Here is a 23451-nt window from a genome sequence, read left to right on the forward strand (position 1 = left end):
TAGGGACTGTAACATCCTTTGTTTGTCTGAAACGTGGCTCACGCCCTTGGTCCCGGACGCTGCTGTAACGCCGTCTGAAAACTTCTCTGTTTTACGGATGGACAGGACAGCCGAGGCCGGCAAATCCAAAGGCGGAGGAGTTTGTTTCATGATTAACAAGAAATGGTGTGACCCCAGGAATATCTCCACTCTGTCGCGCTCCTGCTAGCCTCATCTGGAACATTTATCAATTTTTTGCCGCCCATTCTATCTGCTTCGGGAGTTTTCATCGATCATCATAACTGCTGTTTACATCCCTCCACAAGCAGACACTGGCTTGGCTTTGTCTGAGCTTCACGATGCGCTCAGCGGCAACATCAACAAACATCCTGACGCTGCTATTATCATTGCCGGGGACTTTAACAAAGCCAAACTCAGGCAAGTCATGCCTAATTTTTATCAACATGTATCCTGTCCAGTCAGAGGACAGAATACACTGGATCATTGCTACACTCTGTTTAAGAATGCAGAGGGTGGTGACGCGATGGTCCGACCAATCAGAAGCAACGTTACAGGCGGCTCTTGACGCTCATGACGTAGACTGGGAAATGTTTCGCGCAAGTTAATCTGACGTCAGCGAGTTCACGGATGTAGCGTTAAGCTTTGTAAACACGCTAGCCGAACAAGCTACAGATACAATAACTATAAGGACATTCTCTAATCAGAAACCATGGGTGGACAGATCAATCCGTGCAGCAGTAAACAAACGCACTGCTGCTTACAACGCCGGTCTTCTATCGGGAAACATGAGCGAGTACAAAGCATCGTGCTATGCTCTCCGGCGCGCAGTAAGAGCCGCCAAACACAGATACAGGGAACGCATAGAGTCACATTTCCAGCTAAATGACTCCCGACGCATGTGGCAAGGACTAAGGACCATCTGTGATTTTGGAAATAAATCCTCTGCAGAGGTGAGAGCAGATCCGTCGCTGGCTGACGAGCTAAACACTTTCTACGGCCGCTTTGAAAGCAATCGAAGCAGTGTGGGTCTGCCGATCAGCGCGTCAGGAAGCAGCAATCATCATGCGATCACCGTGTCGGAGGACGAGGTTAGGAGGGCACTAAAGCGAGTGAATGTAAGGAAAGCAGCTGGACCTGATGGGATTTTTGGCCGTGTTCTGCGGTCCTGCGCTGATCAGCTCGCTAGTTTGTTTACATCCATTTTTAACGAGTCTCTTGCTACATCGGTGGTTCCCACCTCGTTCAAAAAATCGGTCATCATCCCTGTGCCTAAAAACAATAAACCCTCTTGTCTGAATGACTATCGTCCAGTTGCCCTCACATCAATAGTCATGAAGGTCTTTGAGGGACTGGTTAAAAACGTCATCTGCTCCTCCATCCCGGATACTTTGGACCCTCTTCAGTTTGCTTATCGCCCAAACAGATCCACTGATGATGCCATCTCTCACATCCTGCACTCTTCTCTCACACACATCTGTCACGGTTCGTGAATGCACCGTCTCCAGCTGTAGTCAGGTTACGTCATGTTGATTGTTTCATGTGGGTGTGGTCGCTGATCGCTGATCAGCAGCAGGTGCGGCTAGTTCCCACAGACTATTTAACACCCTGTCTTTCGTTTCCTGTTTGTCTGATCGTTGTTTGTAGATCCTGGTGTTTGATGTCGTGTTCGTGTTGTTCCTGCCTTGCCTTGTCGCAGTTCTGTTCGGATCCTGTAGTCACGCTTGGAATACACTCACCACTCTTGGATTATCACCGCTGTCATCGTCGTTCAACGCACCCCACGTCTCAACCCACCAGTCTGTGCTGCCACCGTGGTTCCTGCGTTACTCTCCGACCTTTCATCATCATCATACTTCTAATAAACTTACTCGTACTTGCATTTGTCTCCTGTCCTCCATTAGCGCCGTTACAGAACGATCAGACCATCATGGAGGCAGCGAGTACTCAAGCTTCATCTCTGGAGGAATTTCTCAGCGCCAGTGTTCGGAGGATGGACTCCCAGGAGAGGACTCTTAACGACACTGGTCGCGCGGTCCAAGCCTTGGTAACGCAGGTGTCCGAGCTCACCCAGCAGTTCCATCTTCTTCGAGCGCCCACTGCGCCACCCACACCGCCCGCTCTCCCGGTACCACCAGTGACCACCTCCCAGCCGGAACCGCGTCTTCCTATCCCGGAAGCATACTCGGGTGAGCCCAGCTTTTGTAGAGCATTTCTAACCCGCTGTGATATGCATTTTGCCCTGCAACCCAGGACATTCGCCAACGAGAGGGCGAAAGTGGCCTTTGTGCTCACCTTACTCTCTGGGAGGGCGGCACTATGGGGGACGGCGGTGTGGGAGAACCAGGACCCATGCTGCGACTCGTTCCTGGCGCTCTCCGAGGAGATGAGGCGGGTCTTCGATCGGGCCGTCGCAGGACGGGAGGCGGCCAGGAGGCTGGCGGAGTTACGCCAGAGGGAGAGGTCCGTCTCAGACTTCTCTATCGAATTCAGAACCCTGGCGGCGGAGTGCCATTGGAAAGAAGAGGCGCAGTGGGACATGTTCCTGCATGGGCTGGCTGACCGCGTCCAGAGGGAGATCTACGCCCTGGATCTGCCCCCCTCTCTTAATGGACTCATTGATCTAGCGTTACGGGTGGATGCCCGCCTTACTCGGATGGAGAGGAGGGGGCTGTTCAACACCCCATCCAGGGGCCCGGCGGACGGGCGATTCAGTGGCGGAGACGTGGTCAGCCCCACCTACGATCACGAGCCCATGCAGGTAGGGCGAGCTCGGCTTTCCCGGGAGGAGAAGGAGAGGCGGAGATCCCTGGGTCTTTGCATGTACTGCGGGGGTCAGCACAGACACACCACTGTCAGGCACTACTGGACTCTGGGGCAGAAGGTAACTTTATGGATCGTCACCTTGCACACAAGCTCCACATTCCCCTCAAAGCCCTGCCGCACCACATCACGGTCCATGCCCTCACTGGACAGCAACTCCCCACTATTTCTCACTGCACTGAGGAGATCACACTCATCACCTCTGGCAACCACTCCGAAACTATCTCATTTCACATCCTTGACACTCCCCTGGCACCAATTGTCCTCGGACACCCTTGGCTCCTTCTCCATAACCCCAAAGTAGACTGGTCCTCTAATTCCATCTTTTCTTGGTCTCGTAGGTGTCATGAGTCTTGTTTAGTGTCTGCTTGTCCGTCTGTGTCTGTGTTACAGGAGGAGGCGGTGGATTTATCTAACGTGCCCGCTGAGTACCTCCACCTGAAGGAAGTGTTCAGTAAGTCTCAAGCTGCTTCTCTTCCTCCGCATCGTCCTTACGACTGTGCCATAGAGTTATTGTCAGGTAAGTCTCCGCCTAAAGGCAAACTTTATTCACTTTCTGTGCCAGAGAGGGAGGCTATGGAGAAATATATTTCTGATTCTCTAGCTTCCAAATTCATCCGCCCTTCCTCTTCTCCTGCGGGGGCGGGGTTCTTTTTTGTGGGAAAGAAGGACGGATCACTGCGACCTTGTATTGATTACCGAGAGCTGAACAACATCACGGTAAAGAATACTTATCCTTTGCCGTTGATGTCTTCAGCCTTCGAGAGGTTGCAGGGAGCGTCTATTTTCACAAAACTGGACTTACGCAATGCGTATCATTTGGTTCGGATCAGGGAGGGGGATGAATGGAAGACCGCGTTTAACACCCCCAGAGGGCACTTTGAATATTTGGTCATGCCCTTCGGGCTCTCCAACTCCCCAGGGGTCTTCCAGGCACTCGTCAACGACGTGCTGCGAGATATGATTGATCAGTTCATTTATGTCTACCTGGACGACATATTGATTTTTTCTTCTTCTCTCCAGGAACATGTGCAGCACGTCCGACGAGTGCTTCAGAGGTTGCTAGAGAATAGGCTTTTTGTCAAGGCGGAGAAATGCAAGTTTCATGCACAGTCTATTCCATTTTTGGGGTTTATCGTGTCGACTGAGGGAATACGCATGGATCCCGAGAAGGTTAGGGCTGTGGTAGAATGGCCAAGTCCAGATTCCCGTAAGGCCCTACAGAGGTTTCTGGGGTTCGCTAACTTCTACCGGCGTTTCATTCGCAATTTCAGCCAACTAGCCGTGCCTCTGACCGTCTTGACCTCCGCCAGGACTGCTTTCAGGTGGTCAAACACAGCGGAAGCTGCGTTTGCGAAACTGAAGAGCCGTTTCATTTCAGCTCCAATTCTCATTACCCCTGACGCCACACGGCAGTTCGTGGTGGAGGTCGATGCGTCAGAGGTGGGGGTAGGAGCGGTGTTATCCCAACGTTCTCCCTCAGACGACAAGGTCCACCCTTGCGCGTATTTTTCTTATCGTCTATCTCCTGCTGAGAGTAATTACGATATTGGTAACAGAGAATTGTTGGCAGTCAAGATGGCATTGGAGGAATGGCGACACTGGTTAGAAGGATCGGGGGTTCCTTTTATAGTATGGACTGACCACAAGAACTTAGAGTACATTAGCACCGCCAAAAGGTTGAACTCCAGGCAGGCTCGATGGGCACTTTTTTTCGGAAGTTTTGATTTTACTATTTCGTACCGCCCGGGTTCCAAAAATATCAAACCCGATTCCTTGTCTCGTATTTTTGACCATTCCGAATGCCCGTCCACTCCCGAGTGTATTTTTCCTGAGACATTAGTGGTCTCCACTCTCACATGGGAGATCGAATCGAAGGTCAGAACGGCCTTAGAAGGGGTAACGCCTCCGCCCGGGTGCCCACCGAACCGCTTATTTGTGCCGGAGGGATTAAGGTCCAACGTTATCCAGTGGGGACATTGCTCTAATGTGGCTTGCCATCCAGGGGTTAACCGTACTAGATTTTTAGTCAAGCAATGATTCTGGTGGCCACTTATGGCTCGCGACATTCACAATTTTGTTTTGGCTTGCTCGGTATGTGCCACTGGTAAGGCTTCCAATCGGTCTCCGGATGGGTTACTCCAACCGCTGCCGGTACCTTCAAGACCCTGGTCCCATATCGCACTAGATTTTATTACCGCCCTCCCGCCCTCCCAGGGCAACACGGTTGTTTTAACCGTGGTGGACCGGTTCTCGAAGGCCGCCCATTTTATTCCTTTGGCCAAGTTGCCCTCAGCCAAGGAGACAGCGTTGACCGTCATAGACCACGTCTTTCGTTTACATGGCCTCCCGATAGACGTGGTTTCTGACAGAGGACCCCAATTTGTGTCTAAATTTTGGCGAGAATTCTGTAAATTACTAGGAGCGACTGTAAGTCTGTCCTCAGGGTTTCACCCCCAGAGCAATGGCCAGACCGAGAGAGCCAACCAAGATTTGGAAAGGGTGTTGCGATGTTTGGTCTCCAAGAATCCTTCCTCCTGGAGCCAACAATTGTCTATGGTGGAGTACGCCCACAATACCTTACCAGTATCGGCTACGGGCCTATCTCCTTTTGAGTGTAGTGTAGGGTACCAGCCACCAATTTTTCCCAGTATGGAATCCGAGGTTGCGGTCCCCTCCGTTCACGCCTTCATCCAGAGGTGCCACCGCACTTGGACCAGAGCCCGCGAGACTCTACTCCAAGTGGGGGCGCGCACCAAGGCCAAAGCCGATCGCCACCGGTCTAGGCCTCCCGTATACGTCGTGGGTCAAAAGGTGTGGCTTTCTACTAAGAACATTCCTCTCCGTTCCGTTTCTAATAAACTGGCTCCCAAATTTATCGGCCCGTTTACTGTCACCAAGATCATTAGTCCGGTGACAGTCCGCCTCAAACTCCCTCCGACGTACAGGAGAATTCACCCCGCCTTTCATGTATCCAAAATAAAGCCTGTATTTTATCCTCCCATTAATCCGCCTACCCCGGTCCCTCCCCCGCCGCGTCTCGTAGATGGGGAGACCACTTATTTGGTTAATCGTATTCTGGACTCTAGAAGGAGGGGACGCGGATTTCAGTACTTGGTGGACTGGGAGGGTTACGGTCCGGAGGAGAGAAGTTGGGTACCTGCTAGGGACATCCTGGATCATTCCCTTATCGATGATTACAATCGACAGGTAAGAGATTCTGGGGACGCCAGGAGGCGTTCTTAGGAGGAGGGGTACTGTCACGGTTCCTGTCTTTCGTTTCCTGTTTGTCTGATCGTTGTTTGTAGATCCTGGTGTTTGATGTCGTGTTCGTGTTGTTCCTGCCTTGCCTTGTCGCAGTTCTGTTCGGATCCTGTAGTCACGCTTGGAATACACTCACCACTCTTGGATTATCACCGCTGTCATCGTCGTTCAACGCACCCCACGTCTCAACCCACCAGTCTGTGCTGCCACCGTGGTTCCTGCGTTACTCTCCGACCTTTCATCCTCATCATACTTCTAATAAACTTACTCGTACTTGCATTTGTCTCCTGTCCTCCATTAGCGCCGTTACAACATCGACAGCAATAACAGGAACTATGTAAGGCTGCTATTTATTGACTATAGCTCAGCTTTTAATACTATAGTCCCCACAAAGCTAGCTTCCAAACTCATAGACCTCGGACTGAATTCTTCACTCTGCGACTGGATCCTTGATTTCCTCAACGGCAGACCTCAAGTGGTGAAACTAGGCCAGTACACCTCCAGCTCCATCACCCTGAACGTAGGAGCCCCACAGGGCTGTGTCCTGAGTCCTCTGCTCTACTCTCTCTACACACATGACTGCGTGTCTTCACACAGCTCCACATCCATTATCAAATTTGCTGATGATACTGTGGTTCTGGGCCTCATTCACAACAATAATGAGACCGCATACTTGGATGAGGTAGAGAAATTGACATCATGGTGCTAGGACAACTGTCTCTCTCTGAATGTGAGCAAAACTAAAGAACTGATTGTGGACTTTAGGAAGAGACAGCAGCAGCCCTATATTCCTCTTATGATCACCGGGACCCCTGTGGAGAGGGTGAGCAGCTTCAAGTACCTTGGTGTAAACATCTCAGAGGACCTGACTTGGACTACTCGCAGTCAAGCACAGGTTAAGAAAGCCAGGCAAAGACTGTACCATCTGCGACAGCTGAGGAAATTCAGGGTCTCACCAGCAATCCTGAAAACTTTCTATTCTGGGGCTATAGAAAGTGTATTGACTCAGTGCATCTCAGTGTGGTATGGGAACAGCTCCAGTCAAGACTGCAAAGCCCTGCAGAGAGTTGTGCGCTTAGCTGAGCGCATTTCAGGGTATGCTCTCCCCTCTCTGCAGGACATCTACCTCAAACGCTGCAGAAGTAGAGCTGCAAAAATCATCAAAGACTCCATCCACCCCAGTAATCATATTTTCACTTTGCTGCCATCTGGTAAGCGCTTCCGTAGCCTGATGGCAAAAACTGAGAGAATCAGGAGGAGTTTCTTCCCCCAGGGCATCAGGCTCTTAAACTCTAAACCAGCCTCTTAACATCATGTCTCCACTTAATGTTCACTTTATCTTTTTACTATATTCACTACCTCACATAGACACACTGACAGTGTCACCCTGTTTTGCACAATTGCTTCTTGTACATTCCTGGGTATCTTAATATTTAAGACTACAGTAAAATGCATATATGCACATTGTACATCCCTGTACATCTTAATATTTAAGACTACAGTCTACATTCATGCACATTATTTTGCGTTCTATATTTAATTCTACAATATACATTTTTTTTATATTTTATTCTTATATTTTTATTGTTTACTTTTATTTCATTCTTACATAGCTTTATTTATGTATATTTTCATCTTTGTTGTTTTCTTTTATAATTGCACTGTCCATGGAGCGGACCTGACTCACATTTCACTGCTGGTTATATATGCTATATATAATTTTGTATGTGACGAATAAAAATCTTGAATCTTGAATCTTGAATTATTATTGGTTGGATGACAACGCTCGCTCTCTTAGACAGGCGTGTCGTAAAGCAGGGAGGAGATGGAAGCATTATCATCTTACTGTGTCTCTTGAGATTTTTAAAGATTGTCTGGTTAAGTTTCAGAGCGCTGCTAATAACTGTTGGGAACGTTACTTTAAAAAAGTAATTAGTTATAGTTACTCACTACTTGTTCCAAAAAGTAACTGAGTTAGTAACTGAATTACTCTATAATAAAAGTAACGCGTTACCAGGGGAAGTAACTATTATTTGCGTTACTGTAAAAAGAAAAAAAGTTGCTATATGTCAGAGATATTTTTTTATTTTTTTCAGTTTTGACAAGTCAGTTGATTTGAGTAGAACAGACAGGTGTTCGTACATAACGTTCGATATTTACTGCACGTCAACAGACAGCAAGAGTTTTATCCTGCACTTCAAGTATTATCTTTGTAAGAAAAGTGTTTTTGGCCACTATAGCTTTTGTAGATGCGTGTCACACATTACATGTACACATTACATGCACGTTCTTGCCTTTGACCACAATGAATTTGAAGTAGTGCTTATATCTCCACCTTGAAATTGCCAACTTTTCATCGGATTGCTCCTAACTCGCCATTTCTGCTGCTGCTGTGAATCTCTGTGTAGCTGTTGCGTGTGTGTTTGGCGCCGCTGGCGCTGCCGCGTGTGCCGGCATGTGTATAAAAACACTGGCTCTGATTGGCTACCATGAAACACATGACTCTGCCTTAGCCAATCAAAATCGCTTATCTCGTTATTAACCCACCTGCTCACTCGCTGTGTTAGCCAGGGGTGCGTTCAGATTGCATAGTTTTTTAAATCAATGCATACATAACGCACCGCATTTAACGTTCAGTAATGTTAACGGCGTTGTAATGACGGGAAAAGTAATTAGTTAGATTACCCCGTTACTGAAAAAATAACATCGTTACCTAACGCCATTGTTTTAAACGCCGTTATTCCAAACACTGCTGCTAAATTAGCAAGATCGAAATATTTTTCAGACCTGATTAGCGCACACTGTCATAGACCTAGGGTTTAATTTCCACAATAAATTAATTTATTAATCCGAAATCCCAGTTCTCTAGGGAGCCATCAGCAGGGCTCTGTGAGAAATTCTTGGCATTTTTTGTTGACAAAGTGAGTGCCATTCGCTTATCTTTTACTTCACCGCTTTCAGACCTGTCTTTGAACTCGCCTGGTAGTTCATTTTTATTTTGCCATTTTCAACATGTCTCTTTAATAGAACTTTCCGATCTCGTTAACAAAATGAAGTCTACTAATTCCTCACTGGACATTGTTTCTTCTGTAATCATAAAAGCAGCTTTTCCAGTAATTGGCCCCAGTGTCCAAGTGTTGATTAACTCCTCTTTGGACACTGGTGTGGTTCCGAACTGCTTTAAGCATGCGGTTGTTCAGCCTTTGCTAAAGAAACAAGGTTTGGATGAAAGTTGCTTTAACAATTTTCGGCCTGTCTCAAAGTTATAATTTTTGTCAAAGCTTTTGGAAAAAGTTGTGCAGTTACAACTGATCACATTCTTAAATACAGCTAATTTATTAGAACCTTTTCAGTCTGGGTTCACTACTTATCACAGTACGGAGTCTGCTTTGCTTAAAGTGTTCAATGATATTTTGATGGCAGCTGATGCTGGTAAAAATGCAGTATTGATTCTACTGGATCTTACAGCTGCTTTTGATACCGTGGATCATAATGTTCTTATTTGCCGTTTAGAACATCTGATTGGTATCAGGGGCACAGCCTTACAATGGTTTAGCTCAGATCTCAAAGATAGGTCTTTTTCTGTAGAGCTAGGCAAGTTTTCCTCATCATCTGCCCCAATTACTAGTGGAGTACCTCAAGGCTCTATTCTGGGGCCGCTTCTTTTTAACTTATATAGGCGCCCTTTGGGGGATATTATCAGGAAGCACAATGTCTCTTTTCATTTATATGCTGATGATACACAGTTGTACCTCCCGCTAAAAGCTGGTGATTCCATTCAACCATTGCTGGAATGTGTCTCTGATATAAAAAAATTGGTTATCAAATAACTTTCTCCAACAGAAATTATTGTTTTTGGTCCCCCAAAAATAAGAAAGGATATTATTAAGGAGCTGGGCAATCACTTCACCTCAATTTCCTCGCAGGTTAGAAACCTGGGCGTTATCATAGATTCAGAATTATGTTTGTCCAAACAAATTAATTCTGTCGTGAGGAACAGCTTTTACCAATTACAGGTCATCTCCAAACTTAAACTGTTTTTGTCTTTTCAGGATTTGGAGAATGTTATTCATGCTTTTATCACTTCTCGTTTAGATAACTGTAATTCACTGTTCTCAGGTTGTCCTCAGTCATCGCTTTCACGCCTCCAGTTGGTACAAAATGCAGCTGCAAGGCTGCTGACTGGGGCAAAGAAATATGACCATGTCACTCCAATTTTAGCTTCTCTTCACTGGCTTCCAGTCCATTTTAGGGTTCAGTTTAAGATTTTGTTTTTAAAGCTCTTAACAATCAAGCTCCATGTTATCTTAAAGATCTTATCATCCCTTTGTCATCTACCAGACTTTTAAGATCTGCTGACAGGGCTCTTTTATCTGTCCCTTGTTCCCGTATGAAAACTAAGGGTGACAGAGCCTTTTCAGTCACGGCCCCCCGTCTGTGGAACCAATTGCTTCTAGACTGCCTCCTTGCACCTTCCATTACCATTTTTAAATCGAGGTTGAAAACATATCTTTTCTCCTTAGCATTTTAATTTCACTTCATTGCTGTTTTATTGTATTGTATGTCTTGTTTTTTTGTTAGTTTTTTGTTTTTTCTGTTTCCTCTTACTTTTAATTTGATTTTACATTGTTCAGCACTTTGGATAGCTTTGCTATGTTTAATGTGCTATATAAATAAAATTTACTTACTTTAATTCTTTTTTCCCTTAGTTTGTTTTATATTTCTTTGCCTGTATATTAAAGAAAGATAAATGTAGGAATTTAAATACGTGGATGAAATACTTAGAAAATAAAAAGTGATACAGTTTGTGAATTATTATAAAACACTGTGATTAATTTACTAAAAATCTACTTTACAAGATGGATAGATAGCTGAATATAAAGAGTTTAATAGTAGTAAATTAGTTTAAAATCATAAACGCTGTAACTGATTTTTATTGGAATTTAACAGATCTTCTCCTCCTTCAGTGAAGATCCTCCCACAACTATCAAACCTTCAGGGAAGCTCCTCCCACAACTATCACACATTCAGTGAAGATCCTCCCACAACAATCACACCATCAGTGAAGCTCCTCCCACTGCAGTTCATCAATAAATGCTGAAATATTCCCTTGAGTCTACAAGTGACAACGAGCATCAAAGCATCAGAAAGAAGTGAAATCTGCAGAGACAGAGTTTATTGAAGAACAGAGAGAACATGAGAGATCCAGAACCCTGCAGAATGAAACACACTGAAGAACAAACAGGTTGGTGTTTAATCTTGATTCTTCAGTGTTTAAACACTGTGATAGGAAAGATATATGGAGCTGTGCAATAATATAGTTGAAGCAGCAAATAGTGAAGATCCCGATATACTTCAAACTAAATCAAAAAACGAACTGATATGATGTAATTTTGAACAAAATCAGGCCAAAACGAAGTTCGTTTTGAGTTTATTTTGTCAGTTCGAAATGGCTCACCAAAGTGAATTTTCTAGGGGAGTTCTTTTGACTCCTAAACACCTTTGAGTTTCTATTGGTCCGTGGCGGTTACGCAATCTGTGGAGGTGTTCTGAAACTCCACCTTCTTTGACGTCCTTTTTTCCTCTGTTCATTCCTCATTCTGCAGAGGTCATCAAGTAGAGCAACATCTCCTGAATACACTGATTGTCGAAAATTTGAGCTGCACAAATATATCCACACCTTTACAATCACTCACGGACAGACTTTAAAGATGTACAGACAGTATTTCATTCCTAGAAAGAAATAGCAATGAAGCTTGGTGTGGACGACCCGGAGTTATGCAAAAAGTGAAGCAGAGAAACATCCGAGACAAGTTTTCCAAAGCCATGAAAAGAATGAATGGAAAGAGTAAAGATATAAGGTAGCAAGCACCAAATACAAGTTTCAAATGATTGTTGCACCATACTGCTGCTGTTTTTCTTTCAATAAACGAATTTAAAGGGTATACAGTAAAAAAAATGCCAAACGAACATATGATAATAAACCTTTGTTTTTATCAAAACAATTTGTCCCGTTTAATAAAATAAATGAACGCTAATAAAATAAAGCAAAAAACTGATTCCAATATTTTTTTTCCCACGTCATGCTAAAGTTTTAGACCCGAGACATTCACACATCTCATGAAGGACTGATTATGGAATGGTTCTTTTGTATTGCAAACATGATACTTGACTCTGAACTGCTGCTAATCATTATTCTTTTGTCTATAATCTGACCATTGGTGCCCGTCTCACACCTAATTTGCTTAAACTTCTTCATTTCATTGTTGTTTTGTTTAGGGGATACACGGGAGCGTTGTGACACGTTTACATTAATCTACACCCCGCCTCCAGCAGTGCGGGGGTGTCGGATAGTTCGTTAACAGTATACCGTCCCTTAAACTTTTCTAACTTCTTTTTGCCCCGAAAAGAAGAATGAAAACGTACTTCGTTTGAAGTATATCGAGGGACTTAAGGGTTCTTACTATAGAAACGCGGGATTTGTATCTAAATTTTGTAGTAAAATGTTTATTTATTTTTTACTTTTATTTTAGAGTTGATTGAAGAAAATGAGGAGAATGAAGAGGAGCAGAAGCAACATGTCAAAACTGGAGAAAACTCTTTGAGTTGCCCTCCAACCAAACAGAAAGATTTAAAGAAGAGAAGAGACGAGAAATCTTTCACCTGCACTCAGTGTGGAAAGAGTTTGATAAACAAACAGAGTCTTGAGATTCACATGAGGATCCACACTGGAGAGAAACCATACAGATGTGATCGTTGTGAGAAGAGTTTTACAGCATCATCAAACCTTAAGATACACATGAACATCCACACTGGAGAGAAACTTTATGAATGTGATCAATGTGGAAAAACATTTTTGACGGCTACAAACCTGAAGAGTCACCTGAAAGTTCATTCAAAGGAGAAACCACATTCATGTTCATGTGGAAAGAGGTTTTCACTTTTGCAAAATTTAAAAGTTCATCAGAAGATACATACTGGTGTGAAAGAATATATGTGCTTTGAGTGTGAGAAGACTTTTATTAGAGCTGAAAGTTTGAAACATCACCAGTGGATCCACACTGGAGAGAAACCTTACAAGTGTTCACACTGTGACAAGAGATTCATTCGGTTAGGAGAGCTGAAATCACATGAGAGGATCCACACTGGAGAGAAACCTTACAAGTGTTCACACTGCGACAAGAGATTCAATCAGTCAGGATCTCTGCTTACACATGAGAGGATCCACACTGGAGAGAAACCTTACAAGTGTTCACACTGTGACAAGAGATTCAGTCGGTTAGGATATATGAAAACACATGAGAAGATCCACACTGGAGAGAAACCTTACAAGTGTTCACACTGTGACAAGAGATTCAGTCAGTCAGCACCCCTGAAATCACATGAGAGGATCCACACTGGAGAGAAACCGTATCACTGCACTGTATGTGGGAAGAGTTTCCGTTATTCATCTTCTCTACTTAAGCATAACAAAGAACATTCACAGTCAGTAGTAGGGGATACAAAGACTATTCAACTACTCGACATCAATGCTCTGCCATGATGCTTTAAGCTTGATGTTGATTAGTCGCTGGTCCTATAGATGGCACAACAGGATGCTTGAAATTGAACGGGAGAATGCACATTTTAAACAGCTTATTGTACAGGTAAATTAATCACTGTTCTAATCTAATGCGCTGCTGCACTGTAACACACACACACACACACAGACTACAGACAGTAGCTCGTACATCACGCATGCACAGAATCATTCAGTGAGGAAATGTACTGTCATCTCTGTTCTGTTGTTTCTCAATAAAATAGCTTAGAAACTGAAAATTTCAATCATATATTTCTTAATAACTAAAGCCCACAGCGTCACTACTACTAGAGAGACATTGCCATGTATAGGGTGACCATATAAGCCATTTTCCCAGGACGTGTCCTTGCCAGGATTGTTATATTGTCTAAAATATCCAGATTTTGGCTGTTTGTGCTGTGCAGATCGATCATTGTATGACATTCATAAGAGCTATAGAGAGCAGAGCAGACGGCTCCTCATTCATTCAAATCACTCTCTTGGTACTTTGGTGTCATACAATGATCGGTGCACAGCGACGCTTCAAGTTGAATGAACAAACAAACACCTAACATGTAAGTGTATTTGCATTCCTTTGATCGTTCTTTGTAGATCTCAACTTCTCGCACGGCACGATGCTGGACGATTGGTTGATTATGTACCATACCTGCATGTTATTGGTCAAACTACTTTGGGTGTTTTAGGCAATATAGAAATCCTGGCAAGGACGCGTCCTGGGAAAATGGCTCATATGGTCACCCTAGCCATGTAGAAATAATTCACACACACAATCGCTCTCACTGATGCATTCATACAAATGTAATCTTTACTGTGCTACGTTATCTATATCTGATTTAGAAGGAGCAGAAATCTGTGAGAAATCAACACAAAGGCAAAAGAACTGATACAAATGAGCTGTTATAGGAGCAATAGCCATGTGTCATGTGCCATAGATAAACAATAACTACAAGTGTTATTCTTGTCATTTTACTTCATGATTTTATTAATATCATTGGGTTTTATGAGGTTCATTTTTATCATGTTTACTCTTTTTATGAAGGAAAGTAGTTTGTTTATTTTTTATATTTTACATGTGGAAAACGTTTTTGTTCTGGAAGCTGAAGAAGTGTCTGTAACTTTTAAACTGCTTTACTTCATTGTTGTTTTAAAATCAAGTAGATATTCTTCCATTTATGATGTGTTTAGAAAATCCAGATGCAAGATGTACTGTAACATTGTAACCGATCCTCCTACTCCTGTAAGTAGGGATGGGTTCCAGAACCAAGTAGAATCTGCTCTGGGTAATGGAGGAAATAAGAAAATACACTTTATTCAATAAAATTACCATTTTTTTATTGTTACATAAACATATGTTGTGAATGGTGTCTCTGTATAATATCAAGACATTATTATGTGTCTGCTATTGACAGTGCAGAAGAGAGATCTCTTTAGATCTGTGCAATTAATAGAGTTTGAGTTTGGCTTCCAATGATAATGAAAAGAAGATATTTGAGGTGAATTGATAATTGTGCTGCATTCCGTCTACCTTTCATTCACAGCGCTTTGTTCCTCCATAAAGTCCAAATATCATCGTGTAGGATCTCGGAGTGAATCAGAGCAGAACTGAAACTGATCAAGAAGCTGAATTCCACATGATTTTGCTGATTTTACATTTGATTCATTCGTTCAGTTCATGTTCAGTGACGACATTTTACTTGGTTCGCTTAGTATTATAGTAATGTTTTGAAACTATTGAAAACCACACGCACCGGCTTCTCTCTCTTGTAACAAATTCAAGCAACACTGAATATTATATTGTACATAACACTGTATATGCAGCTGCATGCCATTCACATAAAAAGCAATATTAACAAATCATTTAGTTTTGTGCCCAAAAAGGAACCGAATACCTTGAAATATAAAAATAATGTTGATCAAAATTACAACAGTTCTTCATTTCCTGCTCCTCTTACATTTGGAGATCATTGTGCCTTGTTCACGGAAAATATTCATAAAAGCACATAGAAATGATCATAACCTTGTGTAGGCCATGCTTTCAGCTTCACTTTTATGGCATTTCACCTCACATTTCTCTCAGATTTTTAAGACTTATAATGTATTTATGTAATTTTAATTTCAGACCTGATGGAGAAACATCATGTCAAAAATGGAAAAATCAATGACAAGTCACAGACTGAAAGTATCTCTTTACAGAAAAGAAAAGAGGAGAAAAGATTCACCTGTGCTCAGTGCGGAAAGAGTTTGACATGTAGGAAGAGTCTCAATATTCACATGAGGATCCACACTGGAGAGAAAGCATACACATGTGATCAGTGCGGGAAGAGTTTCAGACAACAAGGACACCTTAAGGACCACATGAACGTCCACAGTGTAGAGAAGCCGCACACGTGTGATCAATGTGGAAAGTGTTTCGCATACAAACAGAGTCTCAAGGTTCACAGGAAGATCCACACTGGAGAGAAAGCATACACATGTGATCAGTGTGGAAAGCGCTTCAGACAATCGGCACACCTTAAGGAGCACTTGAACAGCCACAATGTAGAGGAGCTGCACACATGTAACCAGTGCAACAAAACATATCTGTGGGCTTCAGGCCTGAAGAAGCACCTGAAAGTTCATTCAAAGGAGAAACCATATTCATATTTTTTATGTGGAAGCCATTCAGAAGTCTGTCAGTGGGTGTTAACAGATGCTGGAGACCATGAAGATGGATGCATAGAGGAAATGGAGGAGATAATAGTGTGATAGGTTATGTTATGTCACAAAAGGTTTGGCAACAGTTCTGGAACCAGTCAACAACCGATCATACAGGGTTGAACTGGACAGTGGTGGTGTTCTGAGGAGAAACAGAACGTACCTTAGACACACTGGCCATCAAGATCAGGTCACGAAACAAGAAAAGTTTGCTGAGAACAACAGACAAATGGAGGTTTTTTTTCTTCTGCCAAATGGTGACACAAAACCTACTGTCACTAACAGAGCAGGTCAGATTAGTGTCAAAACAGTATTTGAAGGACTTTGTTACATATTTAAACATGGACTGATTCTTATACCCTCTCTTTTATATAAAACATGTTCTGCAGGCTGAGAAAAGAATGTGTTTAGAAATCTAAAGCCTATAAATTAGAGATGAAAAGAAAAAGAAAAGGGGGGAGAAATAAAAAATGTTTAGAAATGTTCAGACAGATACCGTGTTCAGATATAGAGATAAATATGTATTGTTGCAATTGTGTGGGAAAAAAAAGGATTTAAAAATGTGATTGTTATTTACGACAGCTTTTAGTGCAACGTTGGAAAAAATAAATCTAAGATTACGAGATTAAAGTCATAATATTTGGAAATATTACGAGAATAAAGTCTTAATACTACAAGAATAAAGTCGAAATGTTTAGAGAATAAAGCCGAAATGTTTAGAGAATAAAGTCAAATGTTCCGAGAATAAAGTCGAAATGTTTAGAGAATAAAGCCGAAATGTTTCAAGAATAAAGTCAAATGTTCCGAGAATAAAGTCGAAATGTTTAGAGAATAAAGTCAAATGTTCCGAGAATAAAGTCGAAATGTCACGAGAATAAAGTCGTAATACTATGTGAACAAAGTCGTAATACTATGAGAATAAAGTCGAAATGTTTCAAGAATAAAGTCGAAATATTATGAGAATAAAGTCGTAATACGAGAATAAAGTAGAAATACGAGAATAAAATCGAAATACTATGTGAATAAAGTCGTAAAACTATGAGAAATAAAATTGAAATGTTTCGAGAATAAAGTCGAAATGTTTTGAGAATAATGTCAAAATATTACGAGAATAAAGTCGAAATATTATGAGAATAAAGTCTTTTTTTTTGTGGCACTAAAACGCCATCGTAGTTATTAGACTCGTGTTGCAGCACGGACCTTTTTGTATATTGCACTTAGAGAAGTAAATGCTGTTCAGTAAACCACAGTCACGGGCATATTGGAGTGGTCTGAGTTATTTATTCACTCTAGCGAAGAAATGAGAGTAAAACAACCATGGCTATAAAGATCATGCAAAATAATATTCAAACCCACATTAGACACGTTTAACATTGAATAAAGCACATAATCATTACCTGAGATTATCGCTGTCATATTTAGTATGTTGTTCCTGCCGCAGAAAATAAAATCCATTTCTAAAATAGAAGTCAGTGTCGCTTACTGTCACGTCCCGTTGTCCCAGAAGACCATTTCAGGTGACTACCTCTTGAAGCTCATCAAGAGAAAGCCAAGAGTGTGCAAAGCAGTAATCAAAGCAAAAGGTGGCTACTTTGAAGAACCTACAATATGACATATTTTCAGTTGTTTCACATTTTTTTGTTATGTATATAATTCCACGTGTTAATTCATAGTTTTGATGCCTTCAGTGTGAATCTACAATTTTCATATGAAAATAAAGAAAACTCTTTGAATGAGAAGGTGTGTCCAAACTTTTGCTCTGTACTATACAGAGTGAACCCTTTCACTGTCTAGATTAATAATGGAGCTAAATCTTCTCTCTTTAATTTCACTACCGTTACTTATTTACAAAGATTAGGTAACACTTTAGAATAGTCCTTTAGTTAATGTTAATTAATTAATTAATTATTTACAGTTTTTCATTGTTAATTCATGCTAATTCAGAGTGCATTAACTAATGTTAACAAGCACAACTTTTGATTTAAATAATGCATTAGTAAATGTTGAAATGAACATCAACTAAGGTTAATAAATGCTGTAGAAGGATTGTTCTTGCTTAGATCATGTTAACTAAAGTAGTTAAATAAAATTAACTAATGGACCGTTATTCAAAAGTGTTATCGATTAAGTTTATCATCACTTGATTATAAGGATTTCATTGCTTTTCACAAAACTGTGAACTGATTCTATGTATTGTTTTTTTCTTCCCTTTTAGCCATTTGCAAACAGGACAAGGACAGCCTTAAGGAAAACTGAGGAAAGCTGTTCTCAGAGACAAGACTATTCCTCCCTAGACTAGTGTTGTGTTTGTACTAAACCCAGAGCAGCCCTGAATGAATCGACAGAATGACGCAGCTCATATTCTAATACTATAGACTGCTTTTAAAAAGCTTTGCACGGGCTTTTTAATGCTGATAATGTACTGCGTGTGTCTTTACACAAAAACTACATGATGTTAATAGCCTATAAATGAAAAACATAGGAACTCATAGTGAGTCCAGCTGCATTATCATGATAAACTCATTGTGATGTTGTTATAATGATTATTAATTTTGATTAATATAAAGTTTTTTGAGGGGAACATCTCATATTCTGGTCTGTGATGAACATAACTATACTTTGAGATTTTGTTGTGCAAGGTAAACCTCACATACTCACACTCAAACATTCATATCAGTAACTAGTTACAGTAGTTACTTAATTCAAAAAGTAACTCAATTACTTTGTTGATTACTTACACCAAAGAAGTAATGCATTACTGTTTTACTGTTTAGTTACTTTTTTAAAGAACATTCTTTAATGTTCCTGTTAATGCGCTTTTATGCATTATGGTCTATACAAACACAAAGTAAAACAGAAGGTAATTTTTAAACGCTATTTTGAGTGTTTAAAAACTATTTTGAGTGTTTTTTAAGTCAGACCAGCACAAACTGAATATTATATATCACAAGGATTTCTGAAATAAATAACAAAACACCTGAATAATATATTCAGAATCATAAAATGGCTTCTGCATCATAAAAGCTGTTGTGTTGAGCCCTTAAAAATGTTCCTTTCACAGCTTAAGTATGAAAACTATCAATAATGGACAACATCACACAAAACATTTTGAAATAAATAAATGAAAGCAATCTGAATTATTCAGAATCAATTTTGTGAAACATACATATATATAAATGCTGTTTAAAAATGAAATCTATGTTCTGACTGAACCTATTGTAGTTCAGTTATTTATTATGGTATTATTCATATTTTACATATCATTTTATGCTATTATAAATCTATTATATCACATACTGGTATGTTATTGTACCGTTGTACTCGCTTTTCATATAATTCACTTTAAGTTGTTCTACATACTTATCACTTGTACTATATTTTGTACTATATTTCTACTGTGCACTGTATCAGTGCATATTTTCATTTTCACTGGATCCATAGCCTCATCAACATGCGCGTAATTTGCAGGGGGGTTACGGGGGTCATGACCCCCCCAAAAATCAGATCCAACTAATATAACCCCCTTAATATCATAACATCATTCAGATTAAAATAATATGAAATATTCAGAATGAATACTTTTGTAATTTTGTTCGTTTTCTTTATTAATTTCATTTGCCAGCAAGAAAGATAGTATCATATTTTAAATAATCTGTAGTGTAAATTAGCATGTTACCTTTTACACAAGAAAATTATTCATATGCCGCGAGTTTAACCCCCCCAATGGTAGACCCAAAGTTACGCCCTTGCTCATCAATTACATGTGTTATTATTTGTTGTGGAGTTCATCTGTAGGTTATAGTGCTATCAAAATGAAAAGCAGACTACAAGTGTGTCACTTTTTGATTTGTATTTACTTGTTTTATTAATTTTCTCAACGATAGTAAATTATTAGTGTTTAAAGATGTATTATTTAGATTTTATCCCAGTATTTCAAAGGGAATGAGCTGTGTTCTGACCTGAGACACAAGAAAGAGGGAGGGAAAAAAAGAAAGAAAAAATGTTAGGACTGAACACAGAGAAAGCAATAAAACAACTATATATCATCTAATGTACATTCAAATTACATTACATGAATATATCACACTAAATTAACAGATTTGTAAACCGAAAAAAATCAACGAAATCAACAAGTGAGACAAATGTGAGCTTTCAATTAATAATTTTCCAAACCTAACTAAATAACTGGAGGCAAAGTTTTTTTTTTTTTTTTTTTAACTGCACGTAGATCAGAAACCTCTGAAATCGGTTGATAAATGTGAACGTTATCGTGTTTTTATTCAGTAAAAACCGCAGCTCCCCCGTTTCCTTTGATTTGTTTTAAGGCAGTCTTGCCCTCACCAACATGGCGGACGCGTTGACGTATAGCGGCAACGGCTCAAAGCGGCCAATGAGGCGTCTAGGTATTTATATGTCTATGGGCCAGCCGCCCTTTCTTTTTTTGAAAGAGAGGTTCCATCCGTTTACATGCAGGGGGCGGGGTTTAGGAGCGGAACTTCTCAGGACTTCTCAGGATTCGGTTTTATGCCCCGGCACACAAGTCTGATTTTTGGCGCCTGGAACTCCTTAACCCGAGAGCTTTTTGGAAAGAGAGAAGGTTTCACGTCAAAGTCTGTCCGTAATGCCAGGTAACGTACCTTTTTGCAAAGCGCTGTTATTTAAGTCTTCGCCTGATGAGGCACAAAGAGCTGCCGAAGCTTTAGACGTGGAGTCTTCTGAGGTCAGTTTTAACTGTTCACGGCATTTCGCCTATTTAAAGGGTTAGTTCACCCAGATAGCAAAATTATGTAATTAATAACTCACCCTCATGTTGTTTCAAACCCGTAAAACCTCCGTTTATCTTTGGAACACAGTTTAAGATATTTTAGATTTAGTCCGAGAGCTCTCAGTCCCTCCATTGAAGCTGTGTGTACGGTCTACTGTCCATGTGACATCAGAGGGTCGGTTGGAATTTTTTGAAGCATCGAAAATACATTGGTTCAAAAATAGCAAAAACGACGACTTTATTCATCATTGTCTTCTCCTCTGTGACTGTTGTGTGAGAGAGTTCAAAACAAAAAGTCTATATATCCGGTTCGCGAACGAATTATTCAGTTCACCAAATCGAATTGAATCGTTTTAAACGGTTCGCATCTCTAATACGCATTAATCCACAAATGACTTAAGCTGTTAACTTTTTTTTTAATGTGGCTGACACTCCCTCTGAGTTCAAATAAACCAATATCCCGGAGTAATTCATGTACTCAAACAGTACACTGACTGAACTGCTGTGAAGAGAGAAATGAAGATGAACACTGAGCCGTTTTGTTCGTTATCTGACTCGGCTCTGTGTTCATCTTCAGTTCTCTCTTCACAGCAGTTCAGTCAGTGTACTGTTTTTCGTAGCGTCACTGGGCCGTAGGAACGTAAGCAAAACTAACCAGGCAAAAAAAACCAAAAAACTTAATATATTATAATTTTGTCAAGAATTATAAACAATCGTTAGTAAGCTCTTAATTTGTACTAAAATAGTCTAGTCTGGCTATGTCTATTTGTATGTTTCTGCAAGGTCAGCAGACATTGAGTCTCGGGTTTGTTCTGATCAGAGCTCGTGAGAGAGCGCATTTCTGAATATCCCGATCCGCTCGCTCATTCCGTGGGGTCTCGCTCAATCCAGAACGGCCTGCTGGTTCGAAAATATGCAAGGAGTCATTTAATTGAGTAGTAATAAACTGGTGTTTTCGGTGTTGCTGCAAAGATGAAGTTGAAGATGCAGACTCGCCATGAAAGCCAGAGAGAAATGCACATTTCATATGGATTACATCATCAGAGAGTAGCACATTTATTTTGTTTTGAATATTTTCGTTTAAAAGAAGACATTTCAAGCTTTCTGTAATATATAGCCTATATTTCTCAAAACTGTGAGGCACACGCTGAGTTTAGTTCACATGCAATGCAACTGATCGTGCCGGCGCCTTATTACATTGTCTGCTAGGCTATATAGTTGCTTCTTATTTATTAAATACGGGCAACTGATTGATAAAACATTGATCAAAATTAAGATACAATTTATACAAAACCAAAATCTTTTAAAAAGAGTTTTCTATAAAACAAAACTTAATGAAGTCATCAAAATCATATTTTACCAAAAACAGCGCTGTTGCTCCCCATGCAGTCTTCTTTGCCGCCTCCATCTCTACGTGCAGACTGAGTTAGTGCGTCATCTTCATGCCAGTTATTCAGCCAATAAAGTGTAGGCCTATGTATTTCAAAAATGCGGCCGCGACCCGAATATCATTAAAAATATTTTTGAATGACTCATAACCGCAGGCACCCGCTCATTTTGGATCAACCCGCGCATTACTGACTCGCACGCAGATTTCATTTGCTCTGTTAACAAAACCAGATGCGCGTGCTCAGATCATAGACTGTATAAGGCTCAGATATATGCTGCCTAACAACGTGTCTCCTCTCATTCAACCTGCGTCCTGTGCACTCACAACTCTCTCTGTGCTCATGCGCAAGATATTAAATCTTTTCGCACCTTTCTATTTATAACCTTTTCTGTTCTAGTCTTTTTACTGCGTGCAGTGTGAACGTTCTGTTCCGTTAACATGGGCTCGAAAAAAAAAAAAAAAAGGCTACGCATCCCAGACAGAGTGTGTGAACCTGGAGTTAGGCATATGCCCAGTCTGCTCTGTGGTCTGCTCTCGCGCTCCACTCAGGTGCGCTGCATCCTGATTGGTTCAGATAACATAATGCAGGAGGTCAGGGCTGCAGAAAATAGTGCTATAAGGCGATTTAGAAACCGCGCACACTCAAAAAAAAAAATTTTTTATTTCGATTTCCATTAATCGCACAGCCCTACTTTTGACAACACTAAATTACACAATATTAATGAGATAATATATATATATATATATATTGAAGAAAGGATATGATCAGCGGCATCCACTCAATCCTCTCCTTTAAAGGTATATAAGAATACCTAGTATCTCAAAAGTTAAAATATCAAATCCAAAGTATCCAAAAGTCAAAGTATCTGAGTTAAATAAACCTGTAAGAGTCAAAGTATTCAAGTGAGCCCGGAATACAAGAAAAAGAAAAGATGAGAC

At 41.0% G+C, this 23451-nt stretch overlaps 2 protein-coding genes across 26 annotated transcripts in view; both read left to right on the forward strand.

Moving 5' to 3' along the window:
• The window catches only part of LOC127987708 (zinc finger protein 271), a 392063-nt gene that overhangs the window by 160111 nt on the left and 208501 nt on the right, over positions 1-23451 (forward strand). For 3 of the 25 annotated variants that reach the window (XR_008161349.1, XM_052590079.1, XM_052590087.1), the window contains exon 2: positions 11052-11329. The exons of 8 other annotated variants lie outside the window; for them this stretch is intronic. Coding sequence is in view for 5 of the 17 variants with exons in the window: in XM_052590079.1 (XP_052446039.1) it covers positions 11281-11329 (49 nt within the window). In the remaining 12 variants the exon portion in view is untranslated. Of the gene's footprint in view, positions 1-11034; positions 11330-12617; positions 13731-15782; positions 15918-20837; positions 21078-23451 lie in introns of those variants that run through there. 14 more of the 25 variants (XR_008161342.1, XR_008161343.1, XM_052590090.1 and 11 more) reach the window with 12 other exon arrangements.
• Positions 15935-16408, forward strand: LOC127987762 (putative zinc finger protein 876). The gene has a single exon (XM_052590168.1). The coding sequence runs from the start codon at positions 15935-15937 to the stop codon at positions 16406-16408; it is 474 nt and encodes a 157-aa protein (XP_052446128.1).

Source organism: Carassius gibelio, chromosome B22 (genome assembly GCF_023724105.1).
Source record: "Carassius gibelio isolate Cgi1373 ecotype wild population from Czech Republic chromosome B22, carGib1.2-hapl.c, whole genome shotgun sequence".
NCBI classification, from domain to species: domain Eukaryota; kingdom Metazoa; phylum Chordata; class Actinopteri; order Cypriniformes; family Cyprinidae; genus Carassius; species Carassius gibelio.

Coding starts and splice junctions, on each gene's coding strand:
- LOC127987762 (XM_052590168.1), top strand. CDS start 15,935: ATGAGGATCCACACTGGAGAGAAAGCATACACATGTGATCAGTGCGGG.